The sequence below is a fragment of the Dicentrarchus labrax genome, unplaced genomic scaffold, assembly GCF_905237075.1.
Source record: "Dicentrarchus labrax unplaced genomic scaffold, dlabrax2021, whole genome shotgun sequence".
Classification (NCBI taxonomy): Eukaryota; Metazoa; Chordata; class Actinopteri; family Moronidae; genus Dicentrarchus; species Dicentrarchus labrax.
The window spans coordinates 21,201,946-21,217,369 of NW_026136702.1; the positions used below are offsets into that span (position 1 = coordinate 21,201,946).

General features: G+C 37.9%; 2 protein-coding genes across 7 annotated transcripts in view; both read right to left on the reverse strand.

The window, feature by feature from the left end:
- Window positions 1–531: 531 nt before the first annotated feature.
- Window positions 532–2,191, reverse strand: LOC127379600 (G-protein coupled receptor 4-like). Its single transcript, XM_051429418.1, has 3 exons — window positions 2,039–2,191; window positions 1,146–1,333; window positions 532–1,036 (listed from the first exon to the last, which is right to left on the reverse strand). Exons 1-3 carry the CDS (start codon window positions 2,189–2,191, stop codon window positions 532–534), a joined length of 846 nt encoding a protein of 281 aa, XP_051285378.1.
- An 8,708-nt stretch (window positions 2,192–10,899) lies between these two features.
- Window positions 10,900–15,424, reverse strand: part of LOC127352298 (G-protein coupled receptor 4-like) — a 128,442-nt gene continuing 123,917 nt past the window's right edge. For 2 of the 6 annotated variants that reach the window (XM_051380588.1, XM_051380569.1), the window contains exons 2-4: window positions 12,865–13,056; window positions 11,855–12,042; window positions 10,900–11,745 (exon numbers count right to left, since the gene is read on the reverse strand). In XM_051380588.1, the coding sequence (XP_051236548.1) occupies window positions 11,241–11,745; window positions 11,855–12,042; window positions 12,865–13,041 (870 nt within the window). In that variant the 5' untranslated portion in view covers window positions 13,042–13,056 and the 3' untranslated portion in view covers window positions 10,900–11,240. Of the gene's footprint in view, window positions 11,746–11,854; window positions 12,043–12,864; window positions 13,057–13,233; window positions 13,296–15,424 lie in introns of those variants that run through there. The other 4 variants (XM_051380596.1, XM_051380606.1, XM_051380579.1 and 1 more) reach the window with 3 other exon arrangements.

Below are 15,424 nucleotides of genomic sequence, written 5' to 3' on the forward strand. Positions count from 1 at the left end.
AGAACTTTGTTGACTCATGTTCACCAGCATGTCACCAATTGGCTTTACTTCATTTTATCATGTGAATTAGTCACTGTTTATGCTTTTCTGCATTTAGTCACTGTTCCAGGAATGGCTGATTGTTTAATTAATTGTTTAAACAGTTTTGAAACAGATACCAGTGCATGTAAAAAGTAACCACTGTTTAGATTCAAGTCATGCATGTTCATTTGTCAGGTTTTAAATTAGTGTCAAAGTCAAGTCACTCAAAGGCAGACAGGGAAAAGTTTTTATTGAATTTCCAGAAAATATATGTGAAATAAAACTCAGAATCACACCTCAACAACAGCAAAAATCTCATTTCAACAGCAGAGTCAGAACATAATGCTTCCTTTTATTTATTGTCAGCTGTCTTATTGGAAATCAAAAGATGACAGTATGTGTTGTCTCTATCCTTTCTATTTGCCTACATTTCTCCTTCTGTTTTCTCCCCTTTCTCTCTCTCCCTCTTTCTCTGCCTACATGAAGCTGACTGTGTAAATGATTCATACTTCATACTGATGAACTGCTGATATCATTGCTGTTCATTCTGCAACAACACACAGAGGCCAAAAGCTTGTCTATGGTCCCTTTCCTCATGAAAACATACAGAACTAAGTCTGCAAGAGGACTTAATCTAACAAAGATGACAGACAGGTTTCTGAAGGTGACGTTACTTCTTGCTCCCTCTGCTACTAACCCAATGATTACGGGCATGAACAGCAGAGTGTAAATAAGCAGCACCAGGACCAAAACTCCCACAATTCGTTGTTTTTCATCAGAGGGGACTCGGCTGGCAGACAGGGCTTTGAGGGTCCCACCAAGGAAGAATATCAACAGTGGGAAGGGAAGGAGGAGGAAAACGCTGAAGATAGCGCATATGACCTTAACATCATCCCAGAAAATTGCAGAGAGGAGCAAGACAAGAGGAACAGTCCAGACCACAACACAGACCACCACAGAGGTCTTGATGGTTCGTCTGAAGCGGTACCACAGCGGGAAGGCGACAACCAAATACCTGTAATACAAGATCGACACATAGTCTTTGAGGAGCTTCAGAATTCTATAGTAATATAATGGTCAGACACAGAAGTAGCTACACACATACTGGATAGACAGATAGCTACCTTTCCAGGGCGACGCACACCATGAAGCAAACACTGGCCCCCAGACCAGAGAGGTAAAAAACCTCTACAATTTTAGAAATCTTCTGATCCTTAGGTGATGCCACCCAAACGATCATGCAGCAAAGCTGAATGAGATCAGAAATCAGAAGGTTGATGACGTGGATCGGAGCAACATGATCATTTCGCACCTGCAGGAAAAAATTGGTAAAAGTAAACAAGCAGTTGTAAACATGTTCAGAACTCTACCTCCTCCCAAATATGTCATCTTGCTCTGACCAGCAATTGCAGTTATTTATGTATTTTTCATCAAACTCAGTGCTGTCAGAAATATCAGATACTGACCAGTCACTGCGTTAACAGGCACAGATATAACGCACCTCTTCTCATTGCATATGCATCTTTGTTTAGTGTTAGCATGCGGAAATGTGCTCATAAGCACAAATGTAATCTGAGGCTAATGGCAATGTTATTAGTTTGCAGGTATTAGTCGTAAACCAGAGTATTGGACAAATTTAAAAGTTTGACCTGATGATGGCACTAGATGAAAAGTCAGAGTATCACAAAAGTTATTACTATTCAAACTCTGGGCACAATGCATGTCTGTATCATCTTTTATCGCAATCCATGCAACAGTTTTCGAGGCATTTCAGTAAAAACGTCAAAAAAGAAGGTCAATAGGTACTCATCGTCTGGAAACCATGAATGTCCAAAATGTTTACCAACTTTTTTTTACTTAACTTGATGACTGTTTTCTTGACAGTTTAAGAGAAAGCTGACACATGTTTATGTTTAGGATTCAACTAACTTCTTCCTCAGATCAAGATACTTTACATACAGACAGACTGTACAACAGACATGACATGAATAATAAATAAATCTCATAATGTACATACCTGAGAATAAAGAGCATAGATGGCCATGAGGGTCAAAGGAAGACCGATACAAATGATTATGTGTGTCACCGCATATCTGATGGATATACTTTTGTCAAAATCATTGCCAGAGGAGGTGATGTTGCTGTAATTAAATCTGTTGTCCTGTGGCATGTTGTTTATGTTGAAATCTTCCATTCTTCAGAGTGAAACCTGTATTTGAGTGATCAGATTATTAAAAAGGAACAAGCTCTTTTAATATCCCCCCAACATCTGATCTGTATGTCTTCTGCATTCAAACTGTACACACATTAAATAAGGTAAAGTAGTAGGTTCCTGGTAATCTACACTTCCCTTTTTCTAAAGAAGAGAAGAAGATGAATATTTTCCTACTACTGCATTGAATGCACTGACTAGTTTGCAACAAACATGTTTCATGTGTTGTGTTTAGAATCTAATGTTAAATTAATATTGTTGTTAATATAATGATATTGCAGTAAGGACAGTGTCCAATGGTTGCGATAGTTATGTGGTTTTATTATAACAGTTCCAGAATGTTTTTGCCATTTTCACTATTAATAAAATATATTTAAATCATTATGGCTTTTATGTTTTAATGTCTTAGGTAAAACAGGATATGATATAGTGTGATATATGTGTTTTTTTCTCCAAAGTGAGTGGTCTAGAACCTAAAAACTACACTCTCATGCTATCTAAAATCATAAATTAAGGATTAATAATTAATTTATTAATGTAAGATAGGCTTTTTACATATTCTAAATAGATCTGTAGTTCAACATATGGTATAGACACTTTTTTATGAGGACTTTCTTGGACCATACTGTGAACGCATTGGATATGAACAGTTTGTAAGGGTTAAAGTATGTTAACAAACAGCCTGAAAGTGCTGCCAGAGATATCAACAGACAAAAGCAACTAGCATTGTTGTATAAAACTGTTGAAAAGATACATAGGCCCAATATGTATCTAAATTAAAAACAGATCAAAACATAATGCCCTTTAAAATACGAAATATAATACTCTAATTGTTATTTGAAATTCAATAAAAAGAAGAGGAATTTATCATTATTGATCAATGAATTATAGTGATAAATGAGGTATCACTGAAACATTTTGGTAATAATCACAGGACACAAAACTACATTTGTGCCTCATTTCTTGTTATCAAAGATTCTGATATGACGGCAGAGCACTAGAGAGCAAAAGGAATGAGGAAATCACATTGACTGACTTCCGTGAACCTCACCATCACTTCTGCAGTAGGAGATAACAGACAGTGTGACTGCAGCAAGGTAGGCTACTGAGGGTCCTGGTAAATGGTAAATGGTAAATGGACCTTTACTTGTATAGTGCCTTTCTAGTCTTCCAACCACTCAAAATGCTTTTACACTATGTGCCACATTAGCACTGGTAGTCTGTCTTGCAGCCTTTTATCTCACAAAGCGCTCACCAGGTTTTAATTCAGGAAGTTAATAAAAGGCAAACATTTCTGTTTTTGTATCAAAACAGAAATTACGTTGAATTTCCAGAAAATATTCAGTTTCATATAAAGATTACATATGCTGTGCTATAATATTGTATCCATATTGCCAAACACATAACAACTGTTGTAAATGACCTGCTCTGATTCACATCCTCAACACTAGCATACCTACTGCTAAAACACCAAAACTTAAACATATATAAATACAGATTAAACAAATAGTATATAGTTTAGTTTATTATTTGTACAATAAATAATGAATAACCAAAACAAATAAAGTTCTGGATACACGTACATTAGTTATAACAATTAAAGCAACAGCTAAATTAAAATGTGTGTGAGACACCTAAAAAATTAAAAACTTGGGAAAATAGTAAAATATATAAAATATTATTTATTTTTTCTCTATATTAATATTATTTAGATATTTACAAAACAATAACAGAAGCACAGATACATGGGGTTATGCAAGATCGGAGAGACAGAAGAAGGAAATAATTTAACATTAGGTATTTCATTTGCTTCCCATGCAGTGAGAGTGGTATTCACAATGTTTAATTTGAAGCATTTGATTGATGCATTTGATGGATTTAAATGTAATACACTGAATGGGTAGATCCTTAGAAATGGTCTGCATAATATGACCCAGGCAGAATTGGGATTTTTTTGACCAGAGTCAGATATACTGAAGCTGGTGGAAGGATGTAGGGGTTAATATTTGGTGCATTGAGTTCGCCATATTGTGTGGGGTTTTGGAATGTGGTTATTTTGATCCTAGATGCTTTTTCCTCTCCTAGAAATGTATTTGCTGATGAATTTAGTAACAGCTATCCCAGGGAAGGATTAACAGGGGTAATGGTAAAGAGATAGCAAGTGGGAGTTTTTCCATCCATCCACGTCATCTTTGATGCTATATAGTAGTGGGATAAAAAATTAGTTTAAAAATATGTAATTTGGCTTGGTTGACATATGCATTCCAAGCCATTTGCTGGGTTGGCTTATGTGGTTTAAAGAAGATCCCCAACCTCAACATCCCACTCAAAATGGTTTTGAGTTTTTTTAGACCAGTTAATGGAGTATCTAGAAAACTTCAAAAGTGTTGTTATGTTAATCAGATTGTGGACTGACAGGAGGGAGGTTGAGGGATTGTTAGATATAACAAGCTGTCATCAGTATATGGACTAACTTTATGATGGTGTGAATTTGATTTAATGCCTGAAATGCAGTCATCCTGTATTATTGCTGATGGGAGTGGTTTTATAAAAAGTGGAAAAGGTAATAATGGGCATCCTTGTCTAGTGTCTCTGTTTAGGTCACTCTATTGGCAATTACAGATGCTGAGGATGTTTTATAGAACATTAATCCAGTTGATGAAGTAGAGACCAAAGCCAAAGTGATTTACGGAGGAAAAGAGAAAGAGCTACCCTATCCTGTCAACTACCTTTATTCTATCTAAAGTTAGAATAATGGCAGGCCTGTTTATCTTAATTTATGTTTTGGTTATTTGGTAAATATAAAGATGAATTACGTTGTATAGTCTTCACATGGCCCTAAATTTCAGAGATTTTTGAGATGGTTTTCTTGTAATAGACAAGAACTGAACAGTTTAATTTCCATCTCAATCTCTCACTCACACTTCTCCGCTACTGAACTCGTTGACCATTACAATAGCACACTGCTTGCCGCACTGGACACCCTGGCTCCATCAAAAACCCGCACAGTGACTTTCTCTAGGACTGCTCCATGGTTTACCTCTGAACTCCGCCAACTCAAAACTCATGGCCGCCGCCTTGAGTGGCTTGCCAAGAAAACCGGACTCACTGTTCATTCTCAAATGTACTCAGACCACATCACCTCCTACAAGACCGCTCTAAATACTGCCAAATCTGCCTACTACTTCAACATCATCCAGCGCAACGGAAACAATACCAGGATTCTATTCTCCACAGTAAATGAACTACTCAAGCCCAAAGAAACTGCCACCCACTTCACGTCAGTCTTTCAGTGTCAACAATTCTTGGACTTCATAAATCACAAAGTTTACTCCATACACCACCATCTCACCCCTTCCCTGTCCTCTCAGTTAAACACTCCTTGTGCTACTGTCCAGCCCACCAGTACCCTATCTGCTTTTCATCTTCCCTCGAATCAACAGATATCCCAACTGATCGTGTCTTCCCGGTCTACTACTTGTCTACTCGACCCCCACTTTCCACCACACTGGTCAAGGCTTGTCTCCCTACACTCTCCCCTCTCATTACACAAATTGTTCACTCCTTCCTGTCAACTGGTACTGTTCCCTCCCTGCTCAAAACTGCTTCAGTCACACCTATATTAAAGAAACCTGGCCTGGACCCAAACAAATTAAAAAACTATCGCCCTATTTATAACATATCATTCATCTCAAAAGTTATAGAACGCACAGTAGCTTGCCAACTTCAAGATCATCTATCAAAAAATAACCTCTTCGAGCCTTTTCAGTCTGGTTTCCGTCCCAACCACAGTACAGAAACAGCTCTCATTTGAATAACAACTGACCTTCTTTTAGCAGCTGATTCTGGCCTTCTCACCATCCTCATACTCCTAGACCTCAGTGCCGGCTTTGACACAATATCTCGTGCCATCCTCCTAGATTGTTTGGCCAGCACTGGGGTCTCTGGCATCTCCCTTCAGTGGTTCCATTCCTACATATCTGACCGTTCCCAGTTCATCCAAGGAGAAAATACCAGATCACCACCCTCACCACTCACTCACGGTGTTCAACAAGGGTCTGTTCTGGGTCCCTTACTTTTCATCATTTATATCCTCCCACTCGGCAATATTTTCCGTCATTTTGGTATTCACTTCCACTTTCATGCTGACGACACCCAAATCTACATCACCACCAAACCAGACACTGCATCACCCCCTACTGCCCTCACAGACTGCCTGGAAACCATTACAAACTGGATGTCAAACAACAAGCTCAAACTCAATGGCAATAAAAGTGAAGTTCTTCTCATCGGATCCAAATCATCACTCTCTAAATCCCATCCCCTCAGTATTCTCATCGATGGCTGTCTGGTCCCCACTTCAACCGAAGTTAAAAGTCTTGGCGTCATCTTGGACAGTACTCTCTCACTCACATCCCACATCAACAACATCTCACGTACATCCTTTTTCCATCTCCGCAACATCTCCTGACTTCGGCCCTCCCTCACCCAGCACTCCACTGAAGTCCTCATAAATGCCTTGGTCACTTCTCGTCTGTACTATTGTAACTCTCTTCTCATTGGTCTACAACAAAAACTCATCCACTGTCTATAAACCATCCAGAACACCGCTTCCAGAATCATAACACGTACCAAGTCCTCAGATCACACCAGTGCTCATTCACCTCCACTGGTCACCGTCCAACAACGGATACAATACAAACTCCATAACCAATTTTATATGTATTTTATATGTATTTACTATGCTGTGTTTTTCTGCAGTTGTTTTTTCCTGTAAGGTGACCTTTTGTGTTGTGAAAGGCGCCAACAAATACAATTTTTTATTATTATTATTAAATGGCAATGGTTGTTACCCTGGATGTCCTACAGGGAGCGTACCCTTTTTATTAACAATCTGTTGGCCTCCACTTTGTGGCACAGCCTGGCTGTGTTAGGACCTCTAGCAAATCTCTTTATTAAATTCTACAGCATTATTTAGAGACTTCTTCTGGGATACACTACACTGGATACCTCAGTCTGTTTTATTTTTGACAAAAAAAGAGGACAGGGTTTGGTTCATCTGGCAAGTAGAGTAGAAAAGCAGCATTTAGGTTACAGATTTATTTATGCTACACAAAATGTATCACAGAGGAAGGTGCGTTTCTTTTTGGTCAGGTTGGCAATTTGGAAAGACACTGTTAACTTTTGATTGGTCAAGTTTCAGTCTGACTTGTCACCATTTTCTGTCACTGTGGTAAAAACGTGGAGATGGAAATGAGTAAAGCCCATTCATATTGGGCCCTTACACAGCCTTGTACTGGCTACTAATGTAGCCAATTCCTTAGGGTGTCTGCCTTGTCACTCTGTGAAAAGGTACAGATGAAGATGAAGAGGAAGTAGGCTACTTTAATAATTAAGACAATAACTATAGTTTACAACTTGCTAGAACTGGATCATGCTGTTATTTTGGCAAGAAAACTGGGGGTGTAATCTGTTTGAGTAGTTGGATTGATGTTCGTGAAGGCATTATCAGATGAGGACAGAGCACTGATAGCAGAGTTAACTGGACTAACTAACACCTGATGATTCTGTGCACACAGCTTAAACACTCTGTCCTGGAAAGTCAAGTATGGATGCCACTGGACCCACTGTGTATGGGAAAATACTCAGTCGGGGGGTGTCAATGCCTTAAATAAAAGAAAACTTAAAGATAGAACAGACAGGCACCCAAATGACCAGCAGGAGCCCTTTCCTTTTCCTCTTAAAATAAGGGGAAATGAAAAGCTGCACGTAATAAAACTAAATAATGTAAAATGTGATTATAAATGTCAATTTTAGAATAAATTCATAAATGTATTTAATATCAGTGCAATACAAAATGGATACAAATTATACATCTAAAAATGTTATATTATATTATATATATTATAGTTATACTTTGTACTATACATTACATATAACACTATATAACAGTTTGAGTCAGGCATCTTTTGTCTTGAGAGTTATGGCATGTTGCTCTGTCTAATATTGCAGCAATGTTGACGTAAGACCAATGCTTCCTTGCAACTGTCACAAAGTGCTTGCTCATGCCTGGAAACATGCAGCCTCTATAAATAAGTGTCCTGAGAATATCTGTTATGATTTGGCATTATACAAATAAAACTGAATAGAATTGAAAAATGTATGGCATAAAAGACAAGGTGATGATTAACGTAAATACATTTAATGGAATGTGTAGGATTTATTAGCATATAATGGTGTAATTGCAGAATTCAAGTCCCTCGCTTCACCCTCCCCCTCCAAGTGGAAACTACAGTAGCCACAAAGCGTCGAAAAGGCACGAAAAGCCTTATCTAGCCAGTGTGTGGTTTGTCCGTTCTGGGCTATTGTAGAGACATGGTGGTTCAACATGGCATGGCATTCATGGAAGAGATGATCGTGTCTATAGACATAAAAGGCTCATTGTAAGAGAGCAAAAACACAACAAATCTAATTTTCAGGTAAATACACTAATGAAGAAGCTCCAAATGTAATTCTCTTTAATATCACTAATTTAACTTCACGATCAACAATCAGCTGTGTGTTCATCTGTTCTCTTTTTAAATCCACTAATGTATGATGATGGTAAAGTATTTTGCTTTTACTTTAATTATTAACTACTAAATCTTTAATATCACAATTTAGATTTAATTTTAATTTCAGAAAAAGCATAAAAAGGATTCCCCTGGAGCCCCCTACAGATGCCTGGGCTAAGCCCCCAGTGTCCTTAACTCCTAGAAATGCCCCAGTTTCAGAGTAAGAGTTGTCTGCAAATTGTACTTATAAGATATCACATACATTTCCTGCTATAAAGATGTTGCTGATATTTGGTTTTATCATGTCCTTATCTTCCTCTGATGTTGGTATTGAAAATGCACATATCTATAACATGTTCAACAAGTGAAAACAAAGCTTCTTTTCTCAAAATCCCTGAATATAACATTGCCTAGAACACTTTTAAGAGACAGGCATTTACAACGTGTACACATAGTACATCAGGAAGACAGATGTAATGATCAATTAATGTTATTTTGACAAAACATTTATAACATTTACAAAATAATTGTAATATTATAAACTCTTTCCACTCACATCTGAAGATGTTTCATTTGATAGAGGACTTATTCTAACTATTGTAATTATTTATTAACACCCCCTGCTCTTTCATTGATTTATATCTGCAGAATGTATACTCACCCACCTACTAATTTAGAAAGAGCGACAGCCAATGGTATAATTTATAATTTCATCACTCAGTAATAGCAGCTCTTTGTGTACACTGCATGTACACTTTACTTCTCCATTGCTGTTGTCGTCTTATGTGCTTATGTGCACGATGTGGCTGATTAGTTTAATCTGACACATAGCAAACATCACAGTGATGGTATCGGATAAAAAACAAATTCTGCTGCAGCACCCACGCCTAACATGTGGTTCTCTGCTAAATGTAACTTGGGCCCAATTTCATTCACAAACAGCACTGAGCAGTCCTGACTGTATTTTTTACAACAATGCAGAATAATTCAGCACAGACAATAAAGTTCCCTGTAATCTGCATCTAAAATAATATTTATTAAATTTTAGGTATCAAATTAGACTCTAAAAGACAAAAAGAAGAAAAGACAATGGATTTTCCAGCAATCAATAACCATACCTTAACACATGTTAAAGACCTAAAAGCATGAGCTTTAATGTATGGTACAAACAGCATATAAAACATGTTGAAAACATAAAGTCTGATAGCTGTTAGATAACAGCCTCAAAGTGTCTGTAATCTGTCAATCAACACATTGCAGCAACTTCCTGTGTTTCTGTGTCTGTAAATTGGATTAAACTCCTCTGTCTGTCATATGACTAAATGTACATGTGACTTTAAACAGATACAGGTCTTACCTACTCACCTCAGGCCTACTGGACAACATTGTATATAATGTGAAATTACTGAAGCTTATAAGTTTATAAGGGAAGACATTCTTCAGCCTATTAACCCACACATCAAATCAGTTAGAGGAAGGCTGCCTATCCTTCAAGCTGGATAAAAATCTTTCATGTAACTCACATTATAACAGTCAGTTTAGCTTGTGGCCTTTCAGTTCTTTCTTTGTATGAGCAGACTTCCAATTAGGACTGTAAGTTGGTGTGTTATGCCCGGCTCGTTCAGGAGTATAACAAAGAAGGGAGGCCCACACAGTGACAATTGAAGTAAATAAGTTATTTATGAACAATAATGCAACATTAGCAAGTATGATGTCTGAAGTCTAAAGTGTGAGTGTTGGGTGCTATAAAACTGTAAGTGCTAATACTGTTATCTGCACATCTGGATGAGGTCAGAGATCAGGACGAAGATGACAGACTGATAATTGATAAATTAATAAACTTGATCATTCTTTATCAGTAAATACAGATCTATCAGGAACGCAATTGATGCAATCACATACATATTAGACTGTTGGCAAAGCATTTTATATAGTAAAAGTCTCTAAAAAATGTTGTGTGATGTAATGTAATTTTCAGTCATAATCAAACTGTCAAACGGGTGTCATTTTATTTCTAAAAAGATGGAAAACACCCACAAAATATGAACAGAAACAACTGCCTGGTACCAACAATATTAAGCTTTATGTTCATATATATATTGAGATTAGGAGACATTTTGGTAGAACCTTTATTGGATTTCCAGAAAATGTACAACTGTACAATCATATAAAATTACATATACTGTAATAATAAATAAAGATTTAGGCTTAAAACGGTGTGGCAGCTATAATGAGTTTAGGTAATTACAAAAGAACATCTGGTTCACTTCGGTGATTAAACGATAATAATGATAGACACCTAACAGATAATAAACTAATAAGAATTTGTATCTTATTTAAATCTGTTGAAGCCTATAAGCCTTTGCCTACATTTCTCCTTCTGTTTTCTTCTCTTTCTCTCTCTCCCTCTTTCTCTGCCTACATGAAGCTGACTGTGTAAATGTTGTTATCATTCATACTGATGAACTGCTGATATCATTGCTGTTCATTCTGCAACAACACACAGAGGCCAAAAGCTTGTCTATGGTCCCTTTCCTCATGAAAACATACAGAACTGCGTCTGCAAAAGGATTCAAGCAAAGAAACACGGAAGACACAATATTCAAGGTAAAACACCTTCTTGTTTCCTCTGTCAACGACCTAATGATGCTGGGCAGGAACAGCAGAGTGTAAATAAGCAGCACCAGAACCAAAACTCCCACAATTCTTCGTTTTTCATCAGAGGGGACTCGGCTGGCAGACAGGGCTTTGAGGGTCCCACCGAGGAAGAATATCAACAGTGGGAAAGGAAAGAGGAGGAAGACACCGAAGATAATGAATTTAACGTTAAAATCATCCAAGAAAATGAAAGGGAGCTTAACGAATAAAGGAATGACCCAGACCACGACACAGACCACCACAGAGGTCTTGATGGTTCGTCTGAAGCGGTACCACAGCGGGAAGGCGATGACCAAATACCTGTAATACAAGATGGACACATAGTCTTTGAGGAGCTTCAGAATTCTATAGTAATATAATGGTCAGACACAGAAGTAGCTACACACATACTGGATAGACAGATAGCTACCTTTCCAGGGCGATACACACCATGAAGCCGACACTGGCCAACAGACAACAACCAGCGATTAATTCTAAAATTTGAACTATCTTCTGATCCCCACGTAGTGCCACCCAAACGATCAAGTAGCAGAGCTGAATGAGGTCAGAAATGAAGAGGTTGATGACGTAGATTGGAGCAACGTGATCATTTCGCACCTGCAGGAAAACATTGGTAAGAGTAAACAAACAGCTGTAAACATGTTCTGAACTCCACCTCTTCCCAAATATGTTATCTTACTCTGACCAGAAAAAGCTGTTTTTTGTTTCAGACACAAATAGGATGCATTCTGACATAAACACATGATTTTATCAAACAGATCCACTGTTTTAGTAAATCAGACGCTGAATACACATAGATTGACTGTAAACTCAATGAAAACAGCAGCACACATTTGCAAAATACCTTATTCTTAGTAAATCTGGCCCTAAGAGTCTACAGCCATGCTAGCAGGTCTGTGAGGCTGTACCCAGTGGTTCATTTAGCTAAATGTTCATAAAGACAATGTTACCATGTTAGCAGGTAATGGTCGCCATCAAAATCAGCTAATAAACACAAAATACAGCTCAGGCTGGGGGGAATGTCATCGGTTTTGTAGGTATTTGGACATATATCAAATTCAAATGTTTGACCTGATGATGGCGTAAGATGGAAAGTTAGGACATCGCTAAAGTTATTACTGTTCAACCTCCAGGCACCTCTGATAATGCTGTACCAGTTGCTCTGACAATCTTGATGACTATTTTCTGTTTTTCTTTGAGTTTTACCTACATGGTGCCATGAACAGTTTAAGTGAACGCTGGAATGGAGCCACAACTGTAAACTGTAAGTGTTCAGGGTCCAATTAACTTTTATACAAATTTGAATTTTTGAGTAAATGATTCCTTTAAATTTATAGGTCGTTACCACACTTTGTCCCAGCCCCATGTGCCACATGAGACAGACAGTGAATCAATCAATCTCAGTCTTAATGTACATACCTGAGAATAAAGAGCATAGATGGCCATGAGGGTAAAAAGAAGGCCGATACAAATGATTATGTAAAAGATCACACGCAGGTTAAAGTTAACCTCTTTGTTATCCTTATTGTTGGAGGTGATGTTGCTGTAATTATAGCTGTTGGCCAGCGAGGTGTTGTTAATGTAGAAATCTTCCATTCTTCAGGGTGAAACCTGTAGTTTGAGAGATCAGGTTATAGAAAGGGAGCATGCTTTTAAAATATCTACCTAACATTGGTCAATGATATTACTAAAGCTGTGAGCTGCAAGTTCACACAAATACAGTATACACACACATATATATATATATATAATATACCCACAAACATATCAGTTTTACACAAAATGTACCTTAAAAACCTGCAAGAGCCCAACTGAATGAGTTCCCTACACCCACATCTGATGAGTTGTCCTCTGCATCTAACTAGTCTACAGTAAAAATGGTCCTGTCAATCTACACCTCCTCTTGTAAGAAAGTAAGAAAAAAAAGTAGTCAGGCACAAATACATTATTACTGCCCCCCCTGCTGGCCTGAGTGGAATTATTTCACACAGTATATCTGAGCTGCTGCATTCAAACTGTGCAGGTCCCAGATAACAATTAGTATCTTTCTTCACAGGATCCCAAAACTCAAACTTTGTGTTTAAAGGAGGTGAAAGCAATGAATGTGATTGGCCATGATTGTCACAGCCTTTAATGCACCCACCCTAAATGCGCCACAGGTCCACCAAAGGTCCTACAAGGGAGCCTGACAATGAAATACCAAAAGAGGCTTTGCACGCTCCAGACGCACTTGGCAGGGCCCGCTTGATTATCTGGCTGCGCCACTCAGTTCACCAAAATAGAGTCTGCTGTGTTTTACAGGGGATAGAAGACAAGAGAATTATACTCTGTCTGTCTGTAACTTTATCCGTTTTTCCAACAAATGTTGTGAAGTATTCTGTTTCATACATGTTTCAACATCACAATTCAGAATTCATTCAAGTTTTTCAATGATTTAGACATGTACCTTGACCGTATATCAAGTGCCAGAATCAGTGGCGGTTCAGCCCAGGCTGTATTTGTACAATGCAGAATAATTCAGCGCTGACAGGAAAGTATGCTGAAATCTAGATCTACAAAAATATAACAGTTAAAACCAAATGGAACCAAATGATGCTGGAAGGAACAGCAGTGTCATAACCAAAAAGGGAATAAGGAGGAAGATGCAGAAGATGATAGGCACAACGTCACCTTCACTCTGACATAAAACCAGAAATAGAAAGTGAGGAGAAAGACAGGAGGAAGGGCCCAGACCACAATACAGACCACTACAGAGGCATTGATGGTTCGTCTGAAGCGGTACCAAAGCGGGAAGGCGACGACCAAATACCTGTAATACAAGATGGACACATAGTCTTTGAGGAGCTTCAGAATTCTATAGTAATATAATGGTCAGACACAGAAGTAGCTACACACATACTGGATAGACAGATAGCTACCTTTCCAGGGGGATACACACCATGAAGCAAACACTGGCCATCACACCAAAGAAGTAAAAATCAACTAAGATTTGAACAGAACTGAACGAGGTCAGAAATGAGAAGGTTGATGACGTAGATCGGAGTAAAATGATCATTTCACACCTGCAGGAAAACATTAGCAGCTGTAAACATGTTCTGAGATCCACCTCCTCCAAAATATCTTTCTTTGACCAAGAATTGCAGTTATTTATAAATGTTTCATCAAACTGTCCTTTGTGCTGTCAGAAATATCAGATATGAAACACTGGTCAGTCACTGCAGGAACAAGACTGAGGACCAGATTGACTGCAGCTTCTGCAGCTGTGTTTCAGACACAGATATGACGCACTCTGACCCAAACACATGTTTGTGTTTTGTATGTGTCAAACAGATCCACTAGACTGGAGTCACAGTTTGCATATTTCTCCTCATTACTTATATTTCTGGGAGGATCAAGCAAGCAATAGGAGGAGACCTATAAACCGAGGTTAGTTATGGATTCTACTGGATTTACTTAAGTGGTACTATTCGACTGTTAATTAGCACACAATCAATCTAAGGCTGGGAATATCATTAGTTTATTTAGTAATAAACCAAAGCATTGGACAAATAAATGTTTTTCCTGATGATGGCACAAGATGAAAATTCATGGCAACACAGTTAACCCTAACCCTAACATTTCAACATCTGGGTAACATGGATGTATAATTTTCTTCATAAGGTTTCACACTTTAGTTGATGGAATTTTAATAAAAACATCAAATAAAGAGCCCAAAATATACTGTAAGAATTTCACCGACAAACTCTTCAAATGTATTTTTTTTTTTTTTAAGTTGTAAAAAAATGGCCATTAACTTCAACAGTTGAAGAGAAGACTGGGATGGAGCCACATATGTAAACTACATGTGTGTAGTTTAATCAAGGAGTAAATTATTCCTGTAATGTTTTGGCCTTTACAACACACAGGCCACAAGGGTCAAAGGAATGCAGATACCAGTGATTATGTATGTCACCACATTCTTGATGAATTCAATCTCTCC

What these genes read in the sequence shown, in the direction of transcription:
- LOC127379600 (XM_051429418.1), bottom strand. Translation starts at nt 2,191, where the DNA reads ATGCCACAGGACAACAGATTTAATTACAGCAACATCACCTCCTCTGGC. An exon ending in TCTATGCTCTTTATTCTCAG is followed by an intron (nt 1,334 to 2,038) that starts GTATGTACATTA and finishes TTTTTCCTGCAG; the next exon opens with GTGCGAAATGATCATGTTGC. An exon ending in GTGTGCGTCGCCCTGGAAAG is followed by an intron (nt 1,037 to 1,145) that starts GTAGCTATCTGT and finishes CTTGTATTACAG; the next exon opens with GTATTTGGTTGTCGCCTTCC.